General features: G+C 35.6%; 1 protein-coding gene and 1 long non-coding RNA gene across 21 annotated transcripts in view; one reads left to right on the forward strand and one right to left on the reverse strand.

Moving 5' to 3' along the window:
* Nucleotides 1–7,972, forward strand: part of LOC148116418 (uncharacterized) — a 45,599-nt gene extending 37,627 nt beyond the window's left edge. Inside the window, exon 2 of the long non-coding RNA XR_015729167.1 lies at nt 2,371–7,972. This is a non-coding gene — a long non-coding RNA (uncharacterized LOC148116418). The remainder of the gene's footprint in view (nt 1–2,370) is intronic.
* The window catches only part of NPAS3 (neuronal PAS domain protein 3), a 741,221-nt gene that overhangs the window by 58,525 nt on the left and 660,906 nt on the right, over nt 1–21,790 (reverse strand). For 12 of the 20 annotated variants that reach the window (XM_034417993.3, XM_034417992.3, XM_087874868.1 and 9 more), the window contains one exon: nt 18,346–18,429. The exons of the other annotated variants lie outside the window; for them this stretch is intronic. In XM_034417993.3, coding sequence (XP_034273884.1) covers nt 18,346–18,429 — 84 coding nt within the window. The remainder of the gene's footprint in view (nt 1–18,345; nt 18,430–21,790) is intronic. 20 annotated transcript variants of the gene reach the window in all.

Below are 21,790 nucleotides of genomic sequence, written 5' to 3' on the forward strand. Positions count from 1 at the left end.
TCACACATGCAGCAGCTACAGTCCAGCACATTATAATCTAACATAAGCAGAGAGCAAAATATGTTACAATGTATTGTTAAAAATTATGAACTAAACACATGGAAGTTGTGTTAATTAAGAACATAGGAAGACTTCTGTTTGATAAAAACAAAGATCTCTTGACTCAAATACTTCCCAGAAGCATGGCATCAAAGCAACATTCTCTTAATTGTTTTTTTTTTTTAATCACATCAACTTGTTTTCAGATGTACAGCACTTCTGAACGTGAAGTTCTGTTTTTATGGCCAACAGCCATTAATCAAATTACGGTCTATGCATTAAATATATTTAGTTGGTGAAGTATATTTAAATGTGTCATATAAAAACACTCTCCTTTAAAAACTACTCAAACTAGGTCTTCAGATTCCACACCCTCCCCCCCCCCGGTTACCTGCATAATAGTGGAAGTTCTGATTAAATGAAATCGTTTAAATTACTTAATTTTTTCACTGTCCATTTGATATTTTGACATATGCAGTATCTCTATAGTTCTGAGGTTTCTGAAGTCCCTTTTGCTTTTTAATGGGGATAAGCAATGGTTTTCGACAGTTCTGCTGTCTTTTTATTAGCATAATACAACCTAAATAATTGGACTTTATCTCTCCTACTCCTTCTTTCCACAACATGGGGCCTGGTGGCTCTGCAGGCTGAAAGCATTGTGATTAACACCAGCTGTCTGCAATTACTGTAAGTTCGAATCTCACCAGGCTCAAGGTTGACTCAGCCTTCCATCCTTTCTAAGGTAGGTTAAATGAGGACCCAGTTTGTGGGGGCAATAAGCTGACTTTGTATAAAATATACAAAAGTATGAAGGCTATTGCTTAACGCACTGTAAGCCTCCCTGAGTCTCCGGAGAAGGGTGACATATAAATAAAATAAAAAATAAAATAAAACATGTTTTCACAATGAATCCAGAAACCAATCCAGAAACCAATCCAGAAACTACGCGGAAAAGGGGTAGGAAAAGGGCACAACATAATTTGGCCATTCCTTTTCTATGACAACCTGACTGAAGTGCATAAGAAAGCATATGCAGTGATTTTGGGATTTGGAGTTAATCAATAGAGATTCAGAACATATTTAGGTTCTTTTCCCATGTAGGAACTCCCCTGTCACCCTTACTCCTCCATTGCAGTTAGCCATGCTATTTGTTGTACAATACTGGATGCCATTACAACAACTGCTTAAACCAAAATATTGTAAGCTATATTTGGACACTTTTGATTAACTCAAGAGCTTGGCCTGAAGCATAAAGAGAATTAGATTTCATTTTGCTTTATCAACCTGCAGGTCTAATATTCCTCTTTACTCAAGGGGATGGGGAATCTGCACCCTGATTCTCTGAAAGCCATAAAGTTATCTGAATGTCTTCTTCCTTCATATTTTTCTAATGTTATTTCTGCATTTTTGAATCAGCATCAATAGATTCTCCCTTTTTAAACTTCTCTTCTGTATCACACTCTTGTGCAAGAGACAGAAAGAATGAGACAAATCTTTTGAAGCATGTAGAAGGAAGGAAGGAAGGAAGGAAGGAAGGAAGGAAGGAAGGAAGGAAGGAAGGAAAGAAAGAAAGAAAGAAAGAAAGATGAGAAGAAATGTTACATGCTACACAAGAAACTTGCAACAGGATGGCATTTCAGTCAACCAGAAATTAAACCTCCAAGTAGATTTGAACAACTAAAGTCTGAAAACTCCTACTGGTTTGAAAAGCAGGTTTGTCTAGGAAGATGATTCATCTAGAAAGAAAATGTATGTGTGTGTCTATGTACATTTGAGAAAGAGATGTCAGGAAGAAATAAGAAAGGATTGATTCCAGTGTCAGTTCTAAAACTTTCTACTATATAATTGTCCACAGCCTACCTCTTGGTCTATGATGAGAACTAAGTACACTCTCAATTGCCCAACTTGAACCTAGTTTGCTTTTCCCTATGAATTCTCTGCTCTGTGCCATCGTAGTATTTATATTTTATATCAGCTTGATATAAAACCAATGATTCCTTCAAGTCTTATTGGTTACAATCTTCAGAATTCCCAATCAACACTAAGGATATGAATAATATTATAAATTATCATCCAACACATGTGAAGAGGATTAGCTTGGCAAAAAAATGTTCTAGTTTATAGCACAGATGTATTTTCAACTTGTCAAAACTGAAACTATTAGCCAAATATTTTCTTCTTCCTTCTACACTGAGAATTGACCATGGGTGTCTTAGGGGACAAATATGAGTCACATCACAAATAACAGAACTTCGTTAAGGCATCAGGACACAAATATGTAACATGATGGAATTTATAACATGATGCCATTGTGCATATCTTATCCTTCAGGGGTGATCAGGATTTCTGAGGATGCCATTCAATTTGCTGGAGTCAAGGCATAAAAGATAAAAGGTAGGAAAAGTGACTTATTCTAGACTATATTTTAAGCACTAATTTTATGCAATTAATTTAATAATGTTTCACCATTAAGACTAATAATCTGAATAAAGTCCGGATGAAATATACGCACATGGAATTTTGAAGGATTCAGAATTTACCACTATCACAGAAATAAATCATTTTGTAGGTTACTGCACACATGAGAAGCAATGCTGATCTCATAAATCAGACCATGAAAATCATACCTATTCCATAACAATAACCATGACAATAAATACAGGCCGAGAAGCACAGCAGTTCTGAAATAATCCTACTAGCTAGAAGCAGCAGTTTAGAAACAGTTATACCACAGACTGTGAAGGGACTCAATATTTATTTTAAATAAACAGATGCCACAGCTTCAACACTGAAGTGAAGAATCAGTACATTGGAAAGTCTCTGTGATCATTCTGACAAGACTCTCAAAACAGACCGTATACATATTGGATTTGTCAGATAACATGATTAAGATACCTAAAAAAAAAGTATTAATAATGTTTTCATATTCAGAAATTATTTTAATGGGACTTATTTTTGAGTCAAGTGGGCATATTGTATTTTATGGCAAGATATGGGGAGGAGACTTGTAAACTTGATAGGACATCTTTTATTGTAAATTGGAATATTAACATTAATGTTGCTTATTCAACTGCTGTCTTACCAGAGGGCCATAAGGAGGCTAACAATGAAAAAAAAAAATACCAACCTTGGACAAAAATGAATTAAAACTGAATTGGCTAAGAAGAAAGATCAAGATCATGTTTGTTTTCTAAAGGCAGAGAGATTTCAATACATTCCATACGTTAAGGGCAACACATGACAAGGTTCACTCCTATGTGTCCAATTTTGCTCTCACATGCTCTCATCATCATCTTCTTTTAACCACCCCATAATCCCTTGCTGGGTGGAGTCTGGGCAACTGAATGCAGCTAGCAGAGTGTTTTAATGGCCAGATACCCTTCCTGTCGTCAGTGCGGAGTTTTGTTCAGCAGATATATTCTCAGTGTGCCCAGAGAGAGAAATATCTGCCCCTACCTAGGATTGAACTCACAGCCTCACAGCTTGTGAGGCAAGAAATCCACCTCTAGGCCACCGCACCACTCCTCTCACATACTCTCATCAATGTGGTTACTAAAGTGACCTTCCTAAATGTTTTGCATAGCTCTAAGTCATAGATAAATGTTTCCAGGTCCAGTCAGTTTGTTTGTTTTGGAGCAGCTAAACATAAATCTTATAAGTTTTGTCAGGATATAGTTTTATACAGTTTGTGGTTGACAAACTGTATACAATTGCAGAAAATTGCTTGTTGCTGCTATCTATCACTTGTTAATTCACCAACAACTGGGGAGTCAAAGAGCACATCCATACTACAGGCGTGTCTTTTGGTGGGTATATGATTCCTAAACAGGCTAAACTCCAAGCTGAAAGCCCAGCTTTCGATAATCAATAGGCCTCTAGATCAATGTTTTCTCAGCCCATATGGCCAGATGAAGAATTCTGGGGATCCATATTTCTTAAAAGTTGTTTCCATTGAGAAACGTTGAGCTAGACCAGGTTTCAGGTTTTTTTGGGAGGTTCTTTAAGGACTCTGGTTTGTCCTGGACGTTCTAGGACATTGGGTGTTCCCTCTGGGAACTTTCCACAGCCCTGAAGGCGTGCAGAGATAATGGAGCCATCTGCATGTTCTAGGCTTTCTCCAGATTCCTGGTCAACACAAGCTAGAGATGGGATGGGATAGTCCTTGTGCCTATGTGACAAAAAGCGTCTCCCTCTCATGAAGCTGTAGCTGTCTGAATTGAGAAATGAGATAATGTGGCTTCTGTATTTATAAATATCACAACATATTGTTTACTTATTTCTATAGAATATATACACACAGAAAATTTACCATATTTCATCAGATTTGAATTTTGATAGTTTTGAAATTTGATAATTATTAACAACAGCCAAAATATCACCTCCATGTAATAACAATTTGTATTCAATTCCAACCACTCAAATGTCCAAAATAAAACTTAATATAAGAATAATTAATTCATAATTCCTAGATACATCTTAATTGGAGGGGAAATAATCTCCATTGTGAAAACTTGAGCAAAGGAACTAAAATAATAGATTTTAAACCAAGGAATATAAATGGAAATTAATCCATCTCTTTCATTAAAAGTTCCAAGTAATCACGCTGAAAATTTTTTGCGCATCTAACAATGTCATCAGAGTAGTTTCAAGTTTCTCATATTCATTTGTTAAAATATCCACTAATTATCTCATCTCCACTAATCATATTATCCAAAACTTGATGTCCTTCCATAAAGCCAGATTGTGCAGCATGTATGATTGATGGTAGCATATTCTACAATCTGTGTGCTAAAGTTGCAGTCAAGATTTTTGCATCTATATTTAACACGGATATTGGATGATAATTTGCACAATTTGAAGGGTATTTCCTAGCTTCAGTACAATTATTATATAGGGCTCATCAGAAACATTAAAACAGTAGTAAAATAATACGTGATATAGGGAAATAAAAATAAGGAGCTCAGGTGAGACTTTTTGGAGTAGATGCCTTTGTGGCAGAAATAAAACATGAATTTCACCATGAAAGCAAATTAGCACTGGATTCCCCTTTTATCACTGAGCTTTCTACGACTCAGTTTGGGTTTTGTATTCTCAGTGCTAAAACATTGGGCTCACCACTGCCCTAGGTATGCTGTGACCGAAACTCTTGAAATTCCCAATCCTGCATCCTGAAGTCAGCTTTAATTCTCAACATCTGGAAGCCAAGTTGGTTAGGGAAGACTGAGCTATGTTCTCCTCCTTCCTTACCATCATGGCCTTAATACAAAAAATGCACAATATTTTTTACAGTTGAAGTGGTATTGGACATTCCCAGAAATGATTGGGGGCAGGAAAAAGGAATAAGCAGGTCCAGGACAAAAGTAATTTAATTTTAAAATAATTAGAATGCAATGAATTAAATGTAGTCCATATGATTACTCATTTAATTTCCTTTTCTTTCATGCTAAAAATTACAATTTGGCAAGATTCAAGACTCTGTAGACTGCATTCATCTATTGGGGTGCAGGCTGGATATTTTTGTCTAATATATTTTGTCATCTCACTGCATTAACATTCACACTGAGCTTTGTGTGAATTTAGTTCTTCTAGAAGGAATCTCCAGCTTAGGTTCTAAATAAATGCTTGATATAAAATATGATATCTTTTTCCTGGACTTGAACATGATTGAAATTGTAACTCCTTCATGTTATAGTACATTATTCTGAAGATGTATCAACGTGCTAATGTGCCAAAATACTTTGTTCTAAAGAAACGAAGTACTGTCCTTTCCACTACGAGAATTTGTTAGCCTTTTTCTAGTGTTGTGTGACTCTTTTAACACTCTAAAGCAGGGGTCCCCAACCCCTGGACCATAGCCCGATAGTGGGTCACGGCCCATTCGGAACCAGGTTGCACAAGCAGCAGGTGAGTAAGCATGCACACACAGTTCCATTTACACAAGCAGCAGGTACTCTCATGTGCATATGTGAAACTCCATTAGCACAAATTCGAGCTTCACACCTGCATGCAGGAGTGCCTACCGCTCATGCAAATGGAGCTGTGCACATTAGTGCAGGGGCCTGCCACTCGCACTGAATCATTTCCTCTACCCCTTCCCCCAGTCCGCAAAGCCAGAAAGATAAGAGACCACTGCTCTAAAACAGTATTTCTCAGGCTTTGTAACTTTAAAATGTGTGGAGTTCAACTGTCTGAATCCCTAGCTAGCATGCTAGGGAATTCTGGGAGTTGAAGTTCACACAATTTAAAATGGCTGAGGTTGAGGTGCATTGCTATAAATTACAGAAAAGCTATGGAGATAATTGTAAGTCATTCCAGCCCCACTACAAATACACACCCACCAAATCCCTTAACATAGTTGCCTTCTGTTGCTACTCTCTTTTGATTTATTCAATGAGTTACCATTTCCAACTGTCACATGCCAAGCAGGACTTTGCTTTTTGTTGTGGTCCTACCCTGAGAAAACGAAGGACCTTTAAATGGTCTGGCCCTGTTTAATTTCAAAGCAAGATTGGTATTTGGAAAAACACACACTCTAAGGAAATATTGACAATGTCAAAGTCACAAAGTCAAAGACACAATGCTAAGGTGGGTATTTCAGTATGGTATTTCAACCACCATACTGAGCTCAGTGTAGAATATGAGGCATCGTAAATGTACACTTTGGATGTACAAGACATCCAAAATAAGAACTTATGCAGGAAACTAGGGTTCTAGAAAGAAAAAGTAATACAAATTCTATAACAAGAAGTCAACATGTTAAATCTTATTGCCCTGCAGTTCTAAATGCAGCCAGTTGAAACATGTACATCTAGTGAGAAATGCATGCTCTATTACTCAGATGATGCGGGATCCCACCTCTTCTGCTCCCATACTGGACCAAATATGGCAACCCTTTTATCTCAACTATAAAATGATTATGAGCCAAATTCTTTTATTAATCTGCCCTTAAGAGCGAGATCCTTTTTTATAATAACATGATGTCAAACAAAGGGCACTAGGACTTAGTCTCTGTATTACAGTACAAAATAACAATACATAAACACCTTTGTGAAGGCAGCTTGAAACCCCATGTTTTCTATTAAGAAGTCATGTTCAATCTTTACTGTTGATAGAACAGAATAGCTAACAGAGAGAACATGGTATATCAGAAAGGTCAATAGTTATTATGAGCTACAAATATATTTTTTTCCATCCTTCAGGCTGTTTAGCGCATATCACAGCACGAGCAGCTGTCTTCTTTAATGCTTTTAAAATTAGAATCACAAAGAAGAAGAGAAAAAAAATACAGTTGCAATGATTGCTCTTTGCTTTTGTTAAGTTTACTTTAATATATATTTTATATACATGAATAGTCTGCATAGCCCAACCAAGGGGAGTAGCTGACATTTCATATGCAAACTGGATTCTTTATTTGTTTGTTGTTAAAAATACCTTATCATAAATTGTGTTAACATAATGCATTATTTTAAAGAGTTGTATTATAATTCAATTGATGCAAATAACTTGATTAAATATATATGTATGTTGCCTATAGGTTATATTGTATGTTTAGAATAGATGCCACTGAACCATGTACATTTACCAGAAATTAATAAAGTATGTCTGTGAGAGAAATGCCTAATATGAAAACAGAAAAAATACAAGACCATTCTGTATATTGTAATAATGCTATCATAGTGAATATTCCAATTAAAGATGTGAGTTTACGTATCTCTCCATCTCCTATCTTTCAAGGATGAAAAATGGTTCAAACTATTACAGCTCAAGCTAAAATTTTCAATCTTGAAAAGTCTTTTGGAGTGTCAGCTGGGTACCAAAATAGCTCAGCAATTCTGAAATATGATGAGAAAGCAGAAGAAATAATTTATATTGATACTGATATATCTACACACAGAGACATACTAAATAAATATACTGAACACACATACACAAAGAAGAAGAGTGAGGGAGAGAGAGAGAGGGAGGGAGAGAGAGAAAGAGAGGTAGACAGGCAGACTGGTTAGGTGTTTAAGATCCAATCCTAAGTATATCTATTGTGGATTCAATTCAACAGGATTTCAAAGACTGCAGCTTCACTATCAAAGACTAAATCTCAACATTCTGCTGAGTTCTATTTCTGCTGGTCCTTAAAATTTTCAGTGCCATGCTGCATATGGAAATTGATTTAATATAATGTAAATGCTCATGTTTTACTGGTACAATCTTTTGTACTATCTATGGAGATTCTCAAACATCGAGGTCGTGGTTGTCTCAAGAAATTCCAGTTGCGTTTTGGAAAAAAGCATCTTTGCGACAATCTTTTGTACTATTTCTTTTGCTTGAACTAAGCCCATCTATTTCTTTTCAATAAATGCTTGCTTAAAAATGAAACAAAAATATTAGGCATTAATTTCTCACATCTGTCAGTTTGGATTAGAATATTCACTGTTTATGACTCTCAAATAAATGTATGCATGCATGTATTTGCTCTATTAATGAACCTGCCCTGCTCTGTTCCATGTGTAAGAGATCTTAATTCTAGCAAAGCAATTATATATATCTTTAGAAGGAAATATATATGTTGTGGGGAAAATAGGAAGAAGGAATATTATATATATTCACTGCCTTGACTTACTTATAAAGTAATAAAGGTGGGATAAAAATCTAATAAATAAATAAGCATTTAATGAGATGAACAATGCTACATTATGAAATGAGTTGGAACCAAAAATGAATAAGGAAGACAAACATGGAAAATGCACATTGTGCAAAGCAATTCTCCATTGTTTTCATCAGCATAATTCATCTTTGTGTATTCTAAATGTGAGATTGTGTACGCCTGTGAGAAATTTTCCATAATTGAAATATTCGGCTTCTTGCTGAGAATTTATCTCCAGACTATGGTGTGATTAGGTGTAGAATTTTTCCTAGATTCTATTATCATAGATTTCCAGCTCAGTAGTGGAAGCTGTGTATATAAAGAGAGTACACAGAGAGTACCATATTCAATTGCCATTATTTCCAGGTACACAAGAATGTGGTTAAATTACAATCCCCAACAACTATAACCAATATGAAAACTGGGGGTTATATTTCAGCAGTATCTGCTGTACATGGTGACTCAGTATTTATATGATCAGTTTTGAGCTAGTTGGAACATTGATGAATTCATTATAAGGCAGTATCATATGTGTGTGAGTGTGTGTATACATATATACCTATATATTACACACACACTAGGAAAACATTAATGGCATTAGGAATAGGATGTGATACTATAGAAGGGAAATTGCTGAAATTACACTGTTAAAATATTTATGTAAGATTTAAACTAGAAGGGGGATGTTTGATTTTTACTCTGAAAAAAACAGCAGATAAACTGCTGTCTGTAAATACCAGCAAACTTGTTAAAGTTGGAAAATATGTTTGGATATTCTATTTTTCATGCTTTTCACTGAAGTTTGCTCTGTCCACTTTCTGCACTAATCTTTCTGAATTATTACCACACATACATACTTTATGGTAAACATCTTTATATACATTTTATTGTCAACTATATATTTCATTCATTTTTATGCATTTATCAATATAGTTTGTGTAACTTTTAGATGAAAAACTACCTAGAAATTTAGAGATTTGCAGCAAAAGGATATTTCTGTCCCAGACTACATATTGTTTTAAGAGAAATAAAATGTATATTAACTTGCCTCCAACTCTGCATTCAATGAATCTTAGAACATAAGAGGATAGAGTAGTAATTTTATAACCTCTGGGTTGATGTACAATAAAAATAAACATTAAAGCTATACACATCCAATTAAAAACAGTACAGTAATAGAAGAAATGGGCAAGCTAAAACTTTCGAACAATGCAGGGAAACCTTGTTGGGTCAGACAACAGCCTTCGAAAGTCTAGCATTTTGCATCACACAGTGTCCAACCCATTTGGGAAGCTTGCAATCTGAAAATAGGTCTACTTCCATTTTGCTTCTCTGCACATTTAGCCTGAATAGATGATCTAATTTCTAATACTATAACAGAGGGAAAATGCTTTCCTCTATTTATTTTCCCTGCCATGCATAATTTAATACTCCTCTATGAACCTTTTTTTTTTCTCTAAGCAGTACTTTAACATATTGAAACTGCTTTAGCTTACAAAAACCATGCAATCATCCAGTTTAATTTCAAAAGCCTTCTGCAAGCTAGTATATCAAAAGTCTAGGGGAAAAATGATCCTCCAAGTAGCCTTATAAATATAAAGGATAAGAGCAAGTGGAAAAGAAAGAAAGAAAAAGGAAAAGAGAAAAAGAACGAAAGAGAAAGAAAGAAAGAAATGAAGGAAGGAAGGAGGAGGGAGGGAGGGAGGGAGGGAGGGAGGGAGGGAGGAAGGAAGGAAGGAAGGAAGGAAGGAAGGAAGGAATGCAATACCCATTCGCTTTTAGGTTTAACCTTGCCTACCTCTTATTTCAGTCCTGTTCACCCCAGCAATTGACATGTGCCTTCTCCACATAGTAGATTACTAGACAATCTGTTTGAATGATTCTTTCATAAATATATCCTTACTTAAAGAGAGAAACAGAATGATCACGGGCTGGCAAAAAAGCAGTGAGAATGGGAGTGAGTCCCAACCTCCTGCCAGCATCCCCATTGATATTACTTGCAGACAACCATGTCTTTGATTTTTTCTTTATGTACACAACTTTTGTTATGGGTCTGCACATGTCCAAGTATAATAGAATCGGACAACTTATATGTCTGAATGTTTCTTGTTGACAGCACTTTTAGATTAAAATTAGGGAGGAAATGTGCTAGATGATTATTATCTATTTTTCTTTTTGAATAGTGAAATTTCCCCATATCTATACGTAGATATGGCCTAATTAAGAAAAAAAGTATTTAAATATATTACATTTTGTAAAACTGCTACAATGCTGTGTTCTTTTCCTTTCTCTCTCATATTTATCATTTTCTCGACAGTACATTTTCACTACATAGCAGCCTGCACTGTTTTTTTTCCCCTTCCTCCAAGCCTGGAGTTCACCCCATGGATTAACAAATGATTGAGGATTCTCTCTTAAAAGACTCTTTAAAAACCTGTCAGAATCAGCCTGAGACACAGATTTATTATGAACTATTTAAAGGGCTTAATATATGTATCCCTAAAGAGCCCTTGGAGCAAACTAAAAAGGAAGAGTGGAGTTCTCAAAGAATGGGGAAAATTCTCCAATGCCCCACTTTCTTCACACCACGATTACTGTTTACTCAAAGGATAAAACGCCTAACCTGTCATATGCAACCTTCAGAAGCCATATTGCCAGTGAAGTACAATCGAAAAAGAACCCAAACAATGGCACTCAACAGTAATACCTTGAAGGCAGCTGTAATTTATTTTCTATCCTCTTCACTAATACACTAATGTGGCTTTGTCTTCTAGAAAAATGGTCTTCTATCTCATGTAGCAGTGGAAAAACTACCTGAGTGCCATCTGAATGCAGACTCGGGCCATTCCCTTAATTATATGTTATTGTATTAAAAGAAACTTCCTAATAATTAGATCACCTTCCAAATGTGTGCCATTCTCCCATCTGTCCTTGGACAAAAAAAGCACTGCAAATGAGATAGTATTTTAAAGCATGTTAGAATTGAGTGTTTTTTTTTTTTTTTTTTTTTTTTTTTTTTTTTTAATTTGATTTATATGCCGCCCTTCTCCGAAGACTCAGGGCGGCTTACAATGTGCTCAGCAATAGCCTTCATCCTTTTGTATATTTATACAAAGTCAGCTTATTGCCCCCACAAACTGGGTCCTCATTTCACCTACCTTAGAAAGGATGGAAGGCTGAGTCAACCTTGAGCCTTGGCGAGATTCGAACCCTGCAGTAATTGCAGGCAGCTGGTCTTAAGCAGCTTAATAACAGGGTGCCTTAAACCCTAGTACTACCAAGGCTCTTGTTGTTAACTCAGTGTTAACATTGTAATGGCATCTTACCTGCAAAATTGATTTCATGTGTATGCCAAGATATAATTACAGTATCAGCTTTAGACTACTGAAAAATATTTAGGAAGAAAACCTCTTCCTTTATATAAAGTTATGTTTCAGATTGGCTCAGTCAGTCTGGAAGTTCACTTTGGAATGCATATTTTTCTGTAAATGCAGTGCAATTAAGTGTGAATTTACTAACTCTGTAAGTGCACATAATAAATTAAGCTGTGTTTGGTTACTCAGTATTCCAACTATTCTTCTTGTGCTTGGTTAACCAATGCCATGAGGTTTTACCAAATACTTGGGTAACACAAGAAAGAAAGAAAGAAAGAAAGAAAGAAAGAAAGAAAGAAAGGAAGGAAGGAAGGAAGGAAGGAAGGAAGGAAGGAAGGAAGGAAGGAAGGAAGAAAGAAAGAAAGAAAGAGGGAGGGAAAGAGAGGGGGAGAGAGAGAAAATCACATGGTGGCTCAGTCAAGTTGGAACTACCATACACAGGGTAAAATTCCTCAGTTACAGATTTTAGCAGACAAGCAGATGCTAAAGATTATAAATACACTGAGACTGATAGAGACTGAATTTGCAGGTCACAATCATTCACAATCTATCATTATGAAGTTAGTAATGATAAGTCTGGCTTTGGAAAACATACATGGTTGGAGTTAAGATAAATTAATTTTTAAACACCTTGGGAATAAATTGTAACAAGGCATTCTTACTTAACCATCACTTAATCTATGGTCTGGGTTCAGATGATAACAGAAAGCAAACCCTATTTAGCTGTTAGCTAGCTGTGTTTTATGATTAAGTTCTAAAGTAATGTTTCAACTGTTATTGTTGTTATCTCAAATAGTTAGGCAGAGGATAGAAAAGCCATAAATAAATAATAGATATCATGGTTTTGTTTTCTAAATAGTATATTACAGTTTTGCCATGAATAAATTATATATAATATTATAAAACTAATTAGTACCTAGCTTGATTTGTTGGATTAGATTTTTTTTACCAGCAACACCTACCAATCTGAACATTGATTTGGATTTCTAGTACATATTCTGTATTGGGAATAGAGAAATGTGATATGTAGACAATTATACTCTGAACATTTGAACTACCATAAATTGGAAATTTAGGGTTTTTTTTTTACAACTCCTGAGAATTTTATTTAAAGCTTTTCAGTAATTTCTCAGCTGGCTTTTATTCATGTTTCCTATTTTTATTATTGTAGAGAGATATGTCATACTCAGGTTAATGATATTCTTTAATGCATAACTATATCTGAAGCAAATCTAAAAATCTCTACAGTTCTTAGAAGGCAAATGTAGGTACTGAAAACAGTAATTAGCTGACTGTTTAGTTATTTTGCTTAAGAAATATAGGGAGCATATTTAATCAAATCAGGCATTTACATAATTATGATTTCCCTCCATTATAATTTTTGCATTCTGTTAGCAAATTTGGCTTTTGCTAACATGATGCAAAAGTTGTTAATGAGTCTCATTGTATTAGCAACTTTCTATGACATTAACAAAATTAAATTTGCTAATAGAATATGACAGTTACTAACATAAGATTAGTGCAAAGAGAGACCAAAATCTCAGTAGGCCATCAAAAGGTAATGATCAACATGTAAAGAATGCCTGGTTTGTTTTTTCTTCTTTGTTAAATATAATGTGAATGTGTGTGCAATGTCATTCCCATTCGCAGCTACAAAGGGCTCCCTAGGAAGGTCTCTTTTACACAACATTAATGCAAGCACAACACAATGATTAATTTTAGATAGAAAGTTATGAGCCATCAACTTTCCTCATTGAAAAAGAAGTAACTCATTCAACAAGATGAACTGACAGAAGCATCATTCAAAATATGCATCCTTAAACTCAGATATACATTATGAAAATAAGGTAGAATTTTATTAGATAACCTTTTAAAGTAGAATTATTAAGCAACTTCATTAGTCACATATCAAGATAAGTAAAAAGTTTATAATCAGAAGGAAAAAACTCAAAAAGCCAGAGGATTTTAGTTTTTTTCAGTCACAACAAGATTGATTTCCTAAATTCTCTGCCACTCTAACAACTTGGAAAATTGAGAGACGCAGTACTTTAAAGAAAAACTAAATCATTGGTTCCAGTTAAAAGATTTTGAGTTCATATGCCATCTAAATCATTAGAATATTGTTTATTACCTAGAAAGAACAACTGATATAATTTTAAATAGAAACATAATTGAGACAGAGATATTGAATTCAAATTATCTCTAAACCTATCTTGGACAACCCCAAAATAATATGATGTCTCCTGGTTTCAATTTAGAATGCAGGAGACCATGAATTCTAGCTCCACCTTAGGCAAAAAGCCAATTGTGTGACCTCAGGCCAATAGCTCTCACTCAACTCTTTGGAAAAGGCAATGATAAACTGCTTCCAAAAACTGGAAGTCAGGACTCAAAACTGACTTTAAAGCACAAATCACACTGACAACAACATAATTTATAGATACGAGTGCTTCCTAGTGAATCACCTCCAACTGGATCTGGAAAGTCTACATGTAAGAAAAAAATGGCACCTCCATTTAACATTGTTTTAATAATAATTCTGTTTCTGTTAATATTTAACAGCATCAGAATAATGTGACCCCAAACAGCTGATGAGTTCAAATGGCAGGAAGGTTTCCAGAACTTGACCCACAAAGAAGGTCAACCAAAACCCTAACCCCACTCCACCCTCTCTGCCTTTTGGAATGCTCAACTTGCTGCTGGGATAATTAGCAAGAAGAAAAATAATGTCTATATTTACATTTGTTGGAAAGAAAGGGATTACAAAGAGAGTAAGCACATATACAACGGGGAATATACATTGAAAAGAATGTGCTAGTACTGGCTATTTCTATCATATTTCAAGTCCTAAAATGGACACCTAACATCAAAAACGTCATCAAAAAAGCACAACAAAGCAACTCAGAAAGCTCAAACTGCCCAAGGAGCTGCTGATACAGTACTACAGAGGAATTATTGAGTCTGTCATCTGCACCTCTATAACTGTCTGGTTTGGTTCTGCAACCCAACAAGACAGACACAAACTTCAGAGGATAATTAGAACTGCAGAAAAAACAATTACTCCCAACCTGCCTTCCATTGAGAACCTGTATACTGCATTCAAAAAGAGGGCTATGAAAATATTTACAGATCCCTCGCATCCTGGACATAAATTGTTTCAACTCCTACCCTCAAAACAACACTATAGAGCACTGCACACCAGAACATCTGGACACAAGAACAGTTTTTTCCTGAATGCCATCACTCTGCTAAACAAATAATTCCCTCAACACTGTCAAACTATTCACTAAGTCTGCATTACTATTACTATTACTATTAATATTAATATTCTCTTAATTCCTATCACCCATCTTCTCCCACTTATGATTGTATGACTGTAACTTGTTGCTGTAGCCTTATGATTTATATTGATTGTTTCCTAGTATGATTTGATTATTTATTTGTACCCTATGACTATCATTAAGTGTTGTACCTTATGATTCCTAATGAATGTATCTTTTCTTTTTATGTACACTGAGAGCATATGCACCAAAGACAAATTCCTTGTGTGTCCAATCACACTTGGCCAATAAAGAATTATTTCATCTATCTATCTATCTATCTATCTATCTATCTATCTATCTATCTATCTATCTATCTATCTATCTATCTATCACAGTTCTGAGCCCAAAGCTACTTAGGGGACAAAGAAAAGTGGAAGGTGTGAAACTAATCAAAGTCTTGTCAGTTACAGGCAATATCTGCCAGCAGGTTAATTAAGGTCATTGAGCTGAGCTTGTTATGGTGCAGTTAGCGCTTTTTAAGGATGCACTGCGGTGTGGAAAATAGCAGTTCAGGAAGAGACAGCTTGCTTAGACAATCTCTTTGCTCTATGAAGGAAGACAACAACAACAAAAAACCACCAGGAGCAAGATAATGTGTACTAACTGTATTGGTGAACTGCAACTGTCTTAAATGCAGGCATTAGTTACTTATTCATCACTGTTGTAACTGCAAGTGGTCACTGTCTGAGGCAGTCACTAAATGAGGTCTATGTGTACAACTTTTCATTTGCGAGCCATGTATTTTACCCAGTTTATAAATACATTTGACCAAATGACTCTTCCCTGCTTTGAAGGATAATGAAATCTATAGCTGACAAATAAAATGCCTCACGTCAGTTCAATTTGTAACTATCTGAATGATTACATTCATGGCCATTTGGCTTCGCCTGCATTTGATGAAACAGCTTTTGCTCCTACAAATGTCAGCCTTTCTCAACCCAATCCAAATAGATTCGGACTACAACTTCCACTAATGCCAGGCGGCAGGTGCCTAGAAATTCTGGGAACTGCAGTTCCAACTCATCTGAAGGGCAAAAGGACGGCTTAAGCTATAGCACATTTCTTAATCTTTTCAAGGAATCAAGGGATATTGGTTCTTTTCAGATAACAGACTTATTAGTGGTACCATTTGGGAAGTTCTTATGTACATAAGCCTCAACCAATAATTAGCCCCATAAATATTCTCATAAAGCAAAACATGGGAAAAAAGCCAACAAAAAAACCAACCAGAAGAGCAATCAACAACATCCTTTATTATAACAGAACTGGCTACTCTGCTCTTGACCTATTAAAACTTTGTTTGCTATTATGCTGGCGGGCAAACTAGTCATGCAGAACAGTGTGGAGGAAATGAGCCAGTGTGTTCCCCTGGTGATATAAATGCTTTATCAAGCTGATCCCTGCCTTGTTATGTAAACTATACCAGGTACTGTTCATTTTAAACACAGAGATAAACAGATCTAATATGCTTCAGGGCATCATGCTTTATGCATGAACTGCTTTTTATTTTTATATTAAAGATTTTCTTGACAGAACCCTTTGCAATGGAGTAAAGCAATATTCTAACATCTTAACTACAACCACAGCAGCACCTATAAGTTCAAAGCAGTGAGAAAGATAGTCCCAATTCAATTAGACCAATGCAAACCTTTTTAATTAATTCTTAATAAACAATTAATTTTAGTGAATGCGTCTTGTAATAAGAATGTCTCTCTCAAAAGATAAATGAAAAAAAAATCCTCAGAGACAAGTGTTATAAAAGTATAGCTCAGGCTATCTGTTTACAATATTTAGCTATCTTTCTTTTGCCTGCCATTTATTTTTAATTTCAATTTCTGCTTAGATTGATTTGAGATGTAATATTTTTAACCTTTTCATGCATTTTGTAATCCAGTTTTTATCAACTAATAGAGAGTTCAAATTAACAGTAACTCCATACAATATTCCTGTTGAAAAAATGTGGGGAGTAATACTTTGTGCCAGTTATAGGAATTTGATTAAGTCAATTTAGAGATCCAGTTTGGTTTTAATGATTAAGGCACCAGCCTAGAAACTGGAAGACTGGGAATTCTGGTCCTGCCTTAGACTCAAAGCAGCTGGGTCACCTTGGGCTAGTCACTCTCTCTCAGCCTCCGTAAGAAGGCAATGGCAAACCACTTCTGAAAAACCTTGCCAAGAAAACTGCAGACTAGTCAATGCTGACTTGAAGGCTCTCTCTCTCTCTCTCTCTCACACACACACACACACACCATTAAATTGATAGAAGATTCAAGGCAAGTATGTTCCCCCCCCCCACAAAATTATTAGTAATTTTGGCAACAAAGGACTTGGGCATGGTCCAAAACAGATTGCTAGACTACATGGACATTGGGGCTATCAACTTTTTAAACAACATAATTAAAACTCATCTTTGTGATGTTTTTCCTAATAATGGAGTTTGTAATTAATACCACTTAAAATTCCATAACAAATGTATGTATGTGTATGTATGTATATTCATATTAAATATAAACTAAATCAGCTGAAAAAGTAACTCCCATATTTATCAGTGTCATACATAGAGAGTACAAAATTGTGGCATTCATGTGATGACACCATGATATATGTGTTACGATTCTGGCATCATCATAGTTTGCTGTAGATGCTGTTCAAACAAAATAATAAAACCTATTTAGGGTTCTCCTAAAAAACAATAGAAGGTACTTTATGAATCACCTTGTGAACTGAATTCCAAAGGCTCTCATTGAAGAACCTGATTTGATTGAAAAGCTTGAATGAGATAATATGGGAACTCTGAAACACTATATTTTATACTATACATCTTCAGGATATACATCTTGCTTTCAAATTAAATCTCTGTTACAGCATTGAGAAGTCCAAAACATAAACATAACAAGCAAATAAAACATTGGGATAAAAACATGATCGAAGATCCAGATAAAGCTCAGGGCCTCAATAACTTGTCACTAACCCGATTCCTGAAGAGTCATTTGGTGGACTGGACAAGCCACAGCACAAAATTTGGCCACACTAAGTGTAACAGCTGTATCTGTATCTGCAAATAAAAAGGAAGTATAAAATATATCAGATCTACCTGTTCTATTAGTGAAAAAAAAGTGTGATGCAAGTGGCATGAAAACCATGATAAAATAAATACTAAACAGAAGAAGAAGAGTCATGGTGTCAACCTCCCATGAGGTCTTTGAAAACTATGATAAGCTGAACTCCCAGAAGTTGTGTTCCAACATTTTACAATGATTTTCTGTCTCACTCTTCATTTCTAAGTTTATAGGGAAGCTGGAATGGACTAAGCCAATACGTGTTATCACCTTTTCTTGGAACAGAAGAGAGAATAGATGATTTTTGTTTACTATTGTTCATGTGAGACTTGTGGAACACTCTTGCTAAATAACCAAAGAGAAAGGAGGCAGATTTACAGAATAACAAAGTTGGAAGGGACCTTGGAGGTCTTCTAGTCCAACCTCCTGCTCATTCCAGACATTTGGCTGTCCAGTCTCTTCTTAAAAGCCTCCAATGATGGAGCTTCTGAAGGCAAGCCATTCTACTGGTTAATTGTTCTCACTGTTAGGAAATTTCTCCACAGTTTGGGTTGCTTCTCTCCTTGATTAGTTTCCATCCATTGTTTCTTGTCTTGCCTTCTGGTGCTTTGGAAAACAGGTTGACCTCCTCATCTTTGTGGCAAGCCCTTAGATATTGGAACACTGCTATCATTCACCCCCATTCCTTCTTTTCACTAGACTAGACATACCCAATTCCTGCAACAAGTCTTCATATTATTTAGCTTCCAGCCCCCTAATCATCTTTGTTGCTCTTTTTTGTACTCTTTCCGGAGTCTCTACATCTTTTTGATAATATGGTGAGCAAAACTGGATGCAGTATTCTAAGTGTGGTCTTACTAAGGCTTTATAAAGAGGTATTAATACTTCATGTGATCTTGATTCTATCCCTCTGTTAATGCAACCTAGTATTGCATTGGCTTCTTTTGGCTGCTTCCCCACACTGCTGGCTCATATTTAAATGATTGTCCACTAGGACTCCAAGATCTCTCTCACAGTTTTTGCTATTAAACCAGGTTTCACCTAATCTCCATCTGTATATTTGTTTTTTCTTGCTTAAGTGTAAAAACCTTATTTTTCTACACACTGAATTTCATTTTTTAGATAGGGCTCAGTGTTCAAGTCTTTCGAGATCCATCTAGATCTTGAGCCTAAGAGGCAAAGAGTTAGACAAGAGAGGAAGATAACCATGCACAGGTGAAGCTAGAATTTGTAACTGTTGTTTACAGCACTGTATGGTAAGTCAGCTCAAATAATTACAACTCCTTTGTAGTATTTATTTAAAAACAACAGTGGTATCTCTGTTACTACAGTTTATGCTGTGCCACCAACAGACTGTAATGAAATAGGACCATTTTTAGGTGTCTCCTGTTAATAAAGGCATACCATAATATAACATCTATACTTCTCTGCATATCATTTTTAAAAAGAGAGACTTTGCATATGTCCTTCGCAATACTGCTGAGTGCTAGGATTTCAATAGCTCCTAAACCTAATGCACTGTATACAGGAACTAGTAGTTTGAACCAGTGGTGAAATTCAATTTTTTTTACTACCGATTCTGTGGGCGTGGCTTGGTGGGCGTGGCAGGGGAAGGATACTGCAAAATCTTCATTTCCACCCCACTCCAGGGGAAGGATGCTGCAAAATCCCCATTCCCTCCCCACTCCTGGGGGAAGGATATTGCAAAATCTCCATTCCCACCCCATTCTGGGACCAGCCAGAAGTAGTATTTGCCAATTCTCCAAACTACTCAAAATTTCCGCTACCGGTTCTCCAAACTACTCAAAATTTCCGCTACCAGAACTTGTCAGAACCTGCTGGATTTCACCCCTGGTTTGAATCTAGTAGTAATCTAGTAGTAGTAAAACGTGTAGCCTCAAATAAAACAAAACTGATTGGCCACTGCCTTTAGTGGCCAAGAAAAGTAAAAAAAAAAACAAAAACCTACCACACAGGATGTTTACATGTAAAAAAAAGAAGAATCTCCTCCCCGCCCACCACCACGCAAGTGGCAGTAGAAATCATATAAACTGTGGGCATGGTATCACATCTGTATCTTTTTGTCTGAGAACTTATGTCAGGAAGGTGAGCTGTATATAACATTCTAAAAAAGATAGATCCTGATTATACCCTGAATTATAACTTCTTAATTTGGCAAGTGAAGATCCATTATAGTAGGACTCTAGGGCAAGAATGTGTTAAGAAAATTATTCTTTCTGTCTGCTCATTTAAAGTAATCCCTTTGGGTGATTAAATGAAATATTACTTGTTTAATAACCGTCAGAACATTACTTTTAAGCAGAAATATTTTGCATATTTTCTCTTCCTAATGTTAACTCACTCATGTCGTGGGAAAGGCACAGACATCACACAAAGGAAGAAGAGTTTAGCACCTGAATACTGTTTGTCCTGTCATTGTGGCATCTATAATTTAGTGTGAAGCAGTGAGGTAGACAGAGCATTATCATCAGAAATCACCCTGAACAGGGATATAAACCACACTCGCAACAACACTTGTCAGAAAGGTGACTGCAGTCAAAACTAATATCCAAGAGTTTCAAGATAAATGCTGACAAAGCAACCGTCCTATAAGACTACTATTGCTCCAAGAAATAAAAATAAAATGGGAAAACACCCTCAGACCAAAGTATGAAGTTCCCTTGAAGGGAGCAATTTAATTTTTATTGGGGCATAATAAATTCACTATGAATTAATACAAGTAAAGCTTTGATATAACTGGATAAGATTATTTTATGTTGCTACAGAGGAATAAATAGTTTCCCCCCTCCCATTATTCTAAATTAATCCAATTTCCTGCATTCTATCTTTCTTCTTCTCTGGTATCCTGGACTGTATCTATGAAATTCCCAAACCATATAATTAGCTGCAGATTTTATAGATTCAGACCTTTTGCACAATCTATATGCTATTATTCCTCAGCCAGTATTTCTATTTTCATATACTTCACAATGGGTTTCCTGGAAACTTAATATCAGTGTACTTCCTGCCACATAAACTATGAACCCACAGGGAAACAAACAAACAAAATCTTGAATTATAGCCATTATGATTTACTTGGTCATGTGTAGTTTGTTCAGTTTGCTCATTTAACATACATGGCAAATATTTTAATATAAACAAAACAATAAGAAGATATGCCAATTGTACGAGATACCTGTTCTTCTACATTTTACTTTAGAGGAAACTATCTTTTTTCTTTAAGATATAAGTAGGGGAGATATTTGTTTTATGTTTGTCCTTCATAAAGGAACTTTTCTTACTAAACTTTTCATCCCAAAACTGAATTCTGTGAATAGTATTAATATAGTATTAGTA

Source organism: Pantherophis guttatus, chromosome 1, assembly GCF_059756535.1.
Source record: "Pantherophis guttatus breed Tessera chromosome 1, ASM5975653v1, whole genome shotgun sequence".
In the NCBI taxonomy this organism is placed as follows: Eukaryota; Metazoa; Chordata; class Lepidosauria; order Squamata; family Colubridae; genus Pantherophis; species Pantherophis guttatus.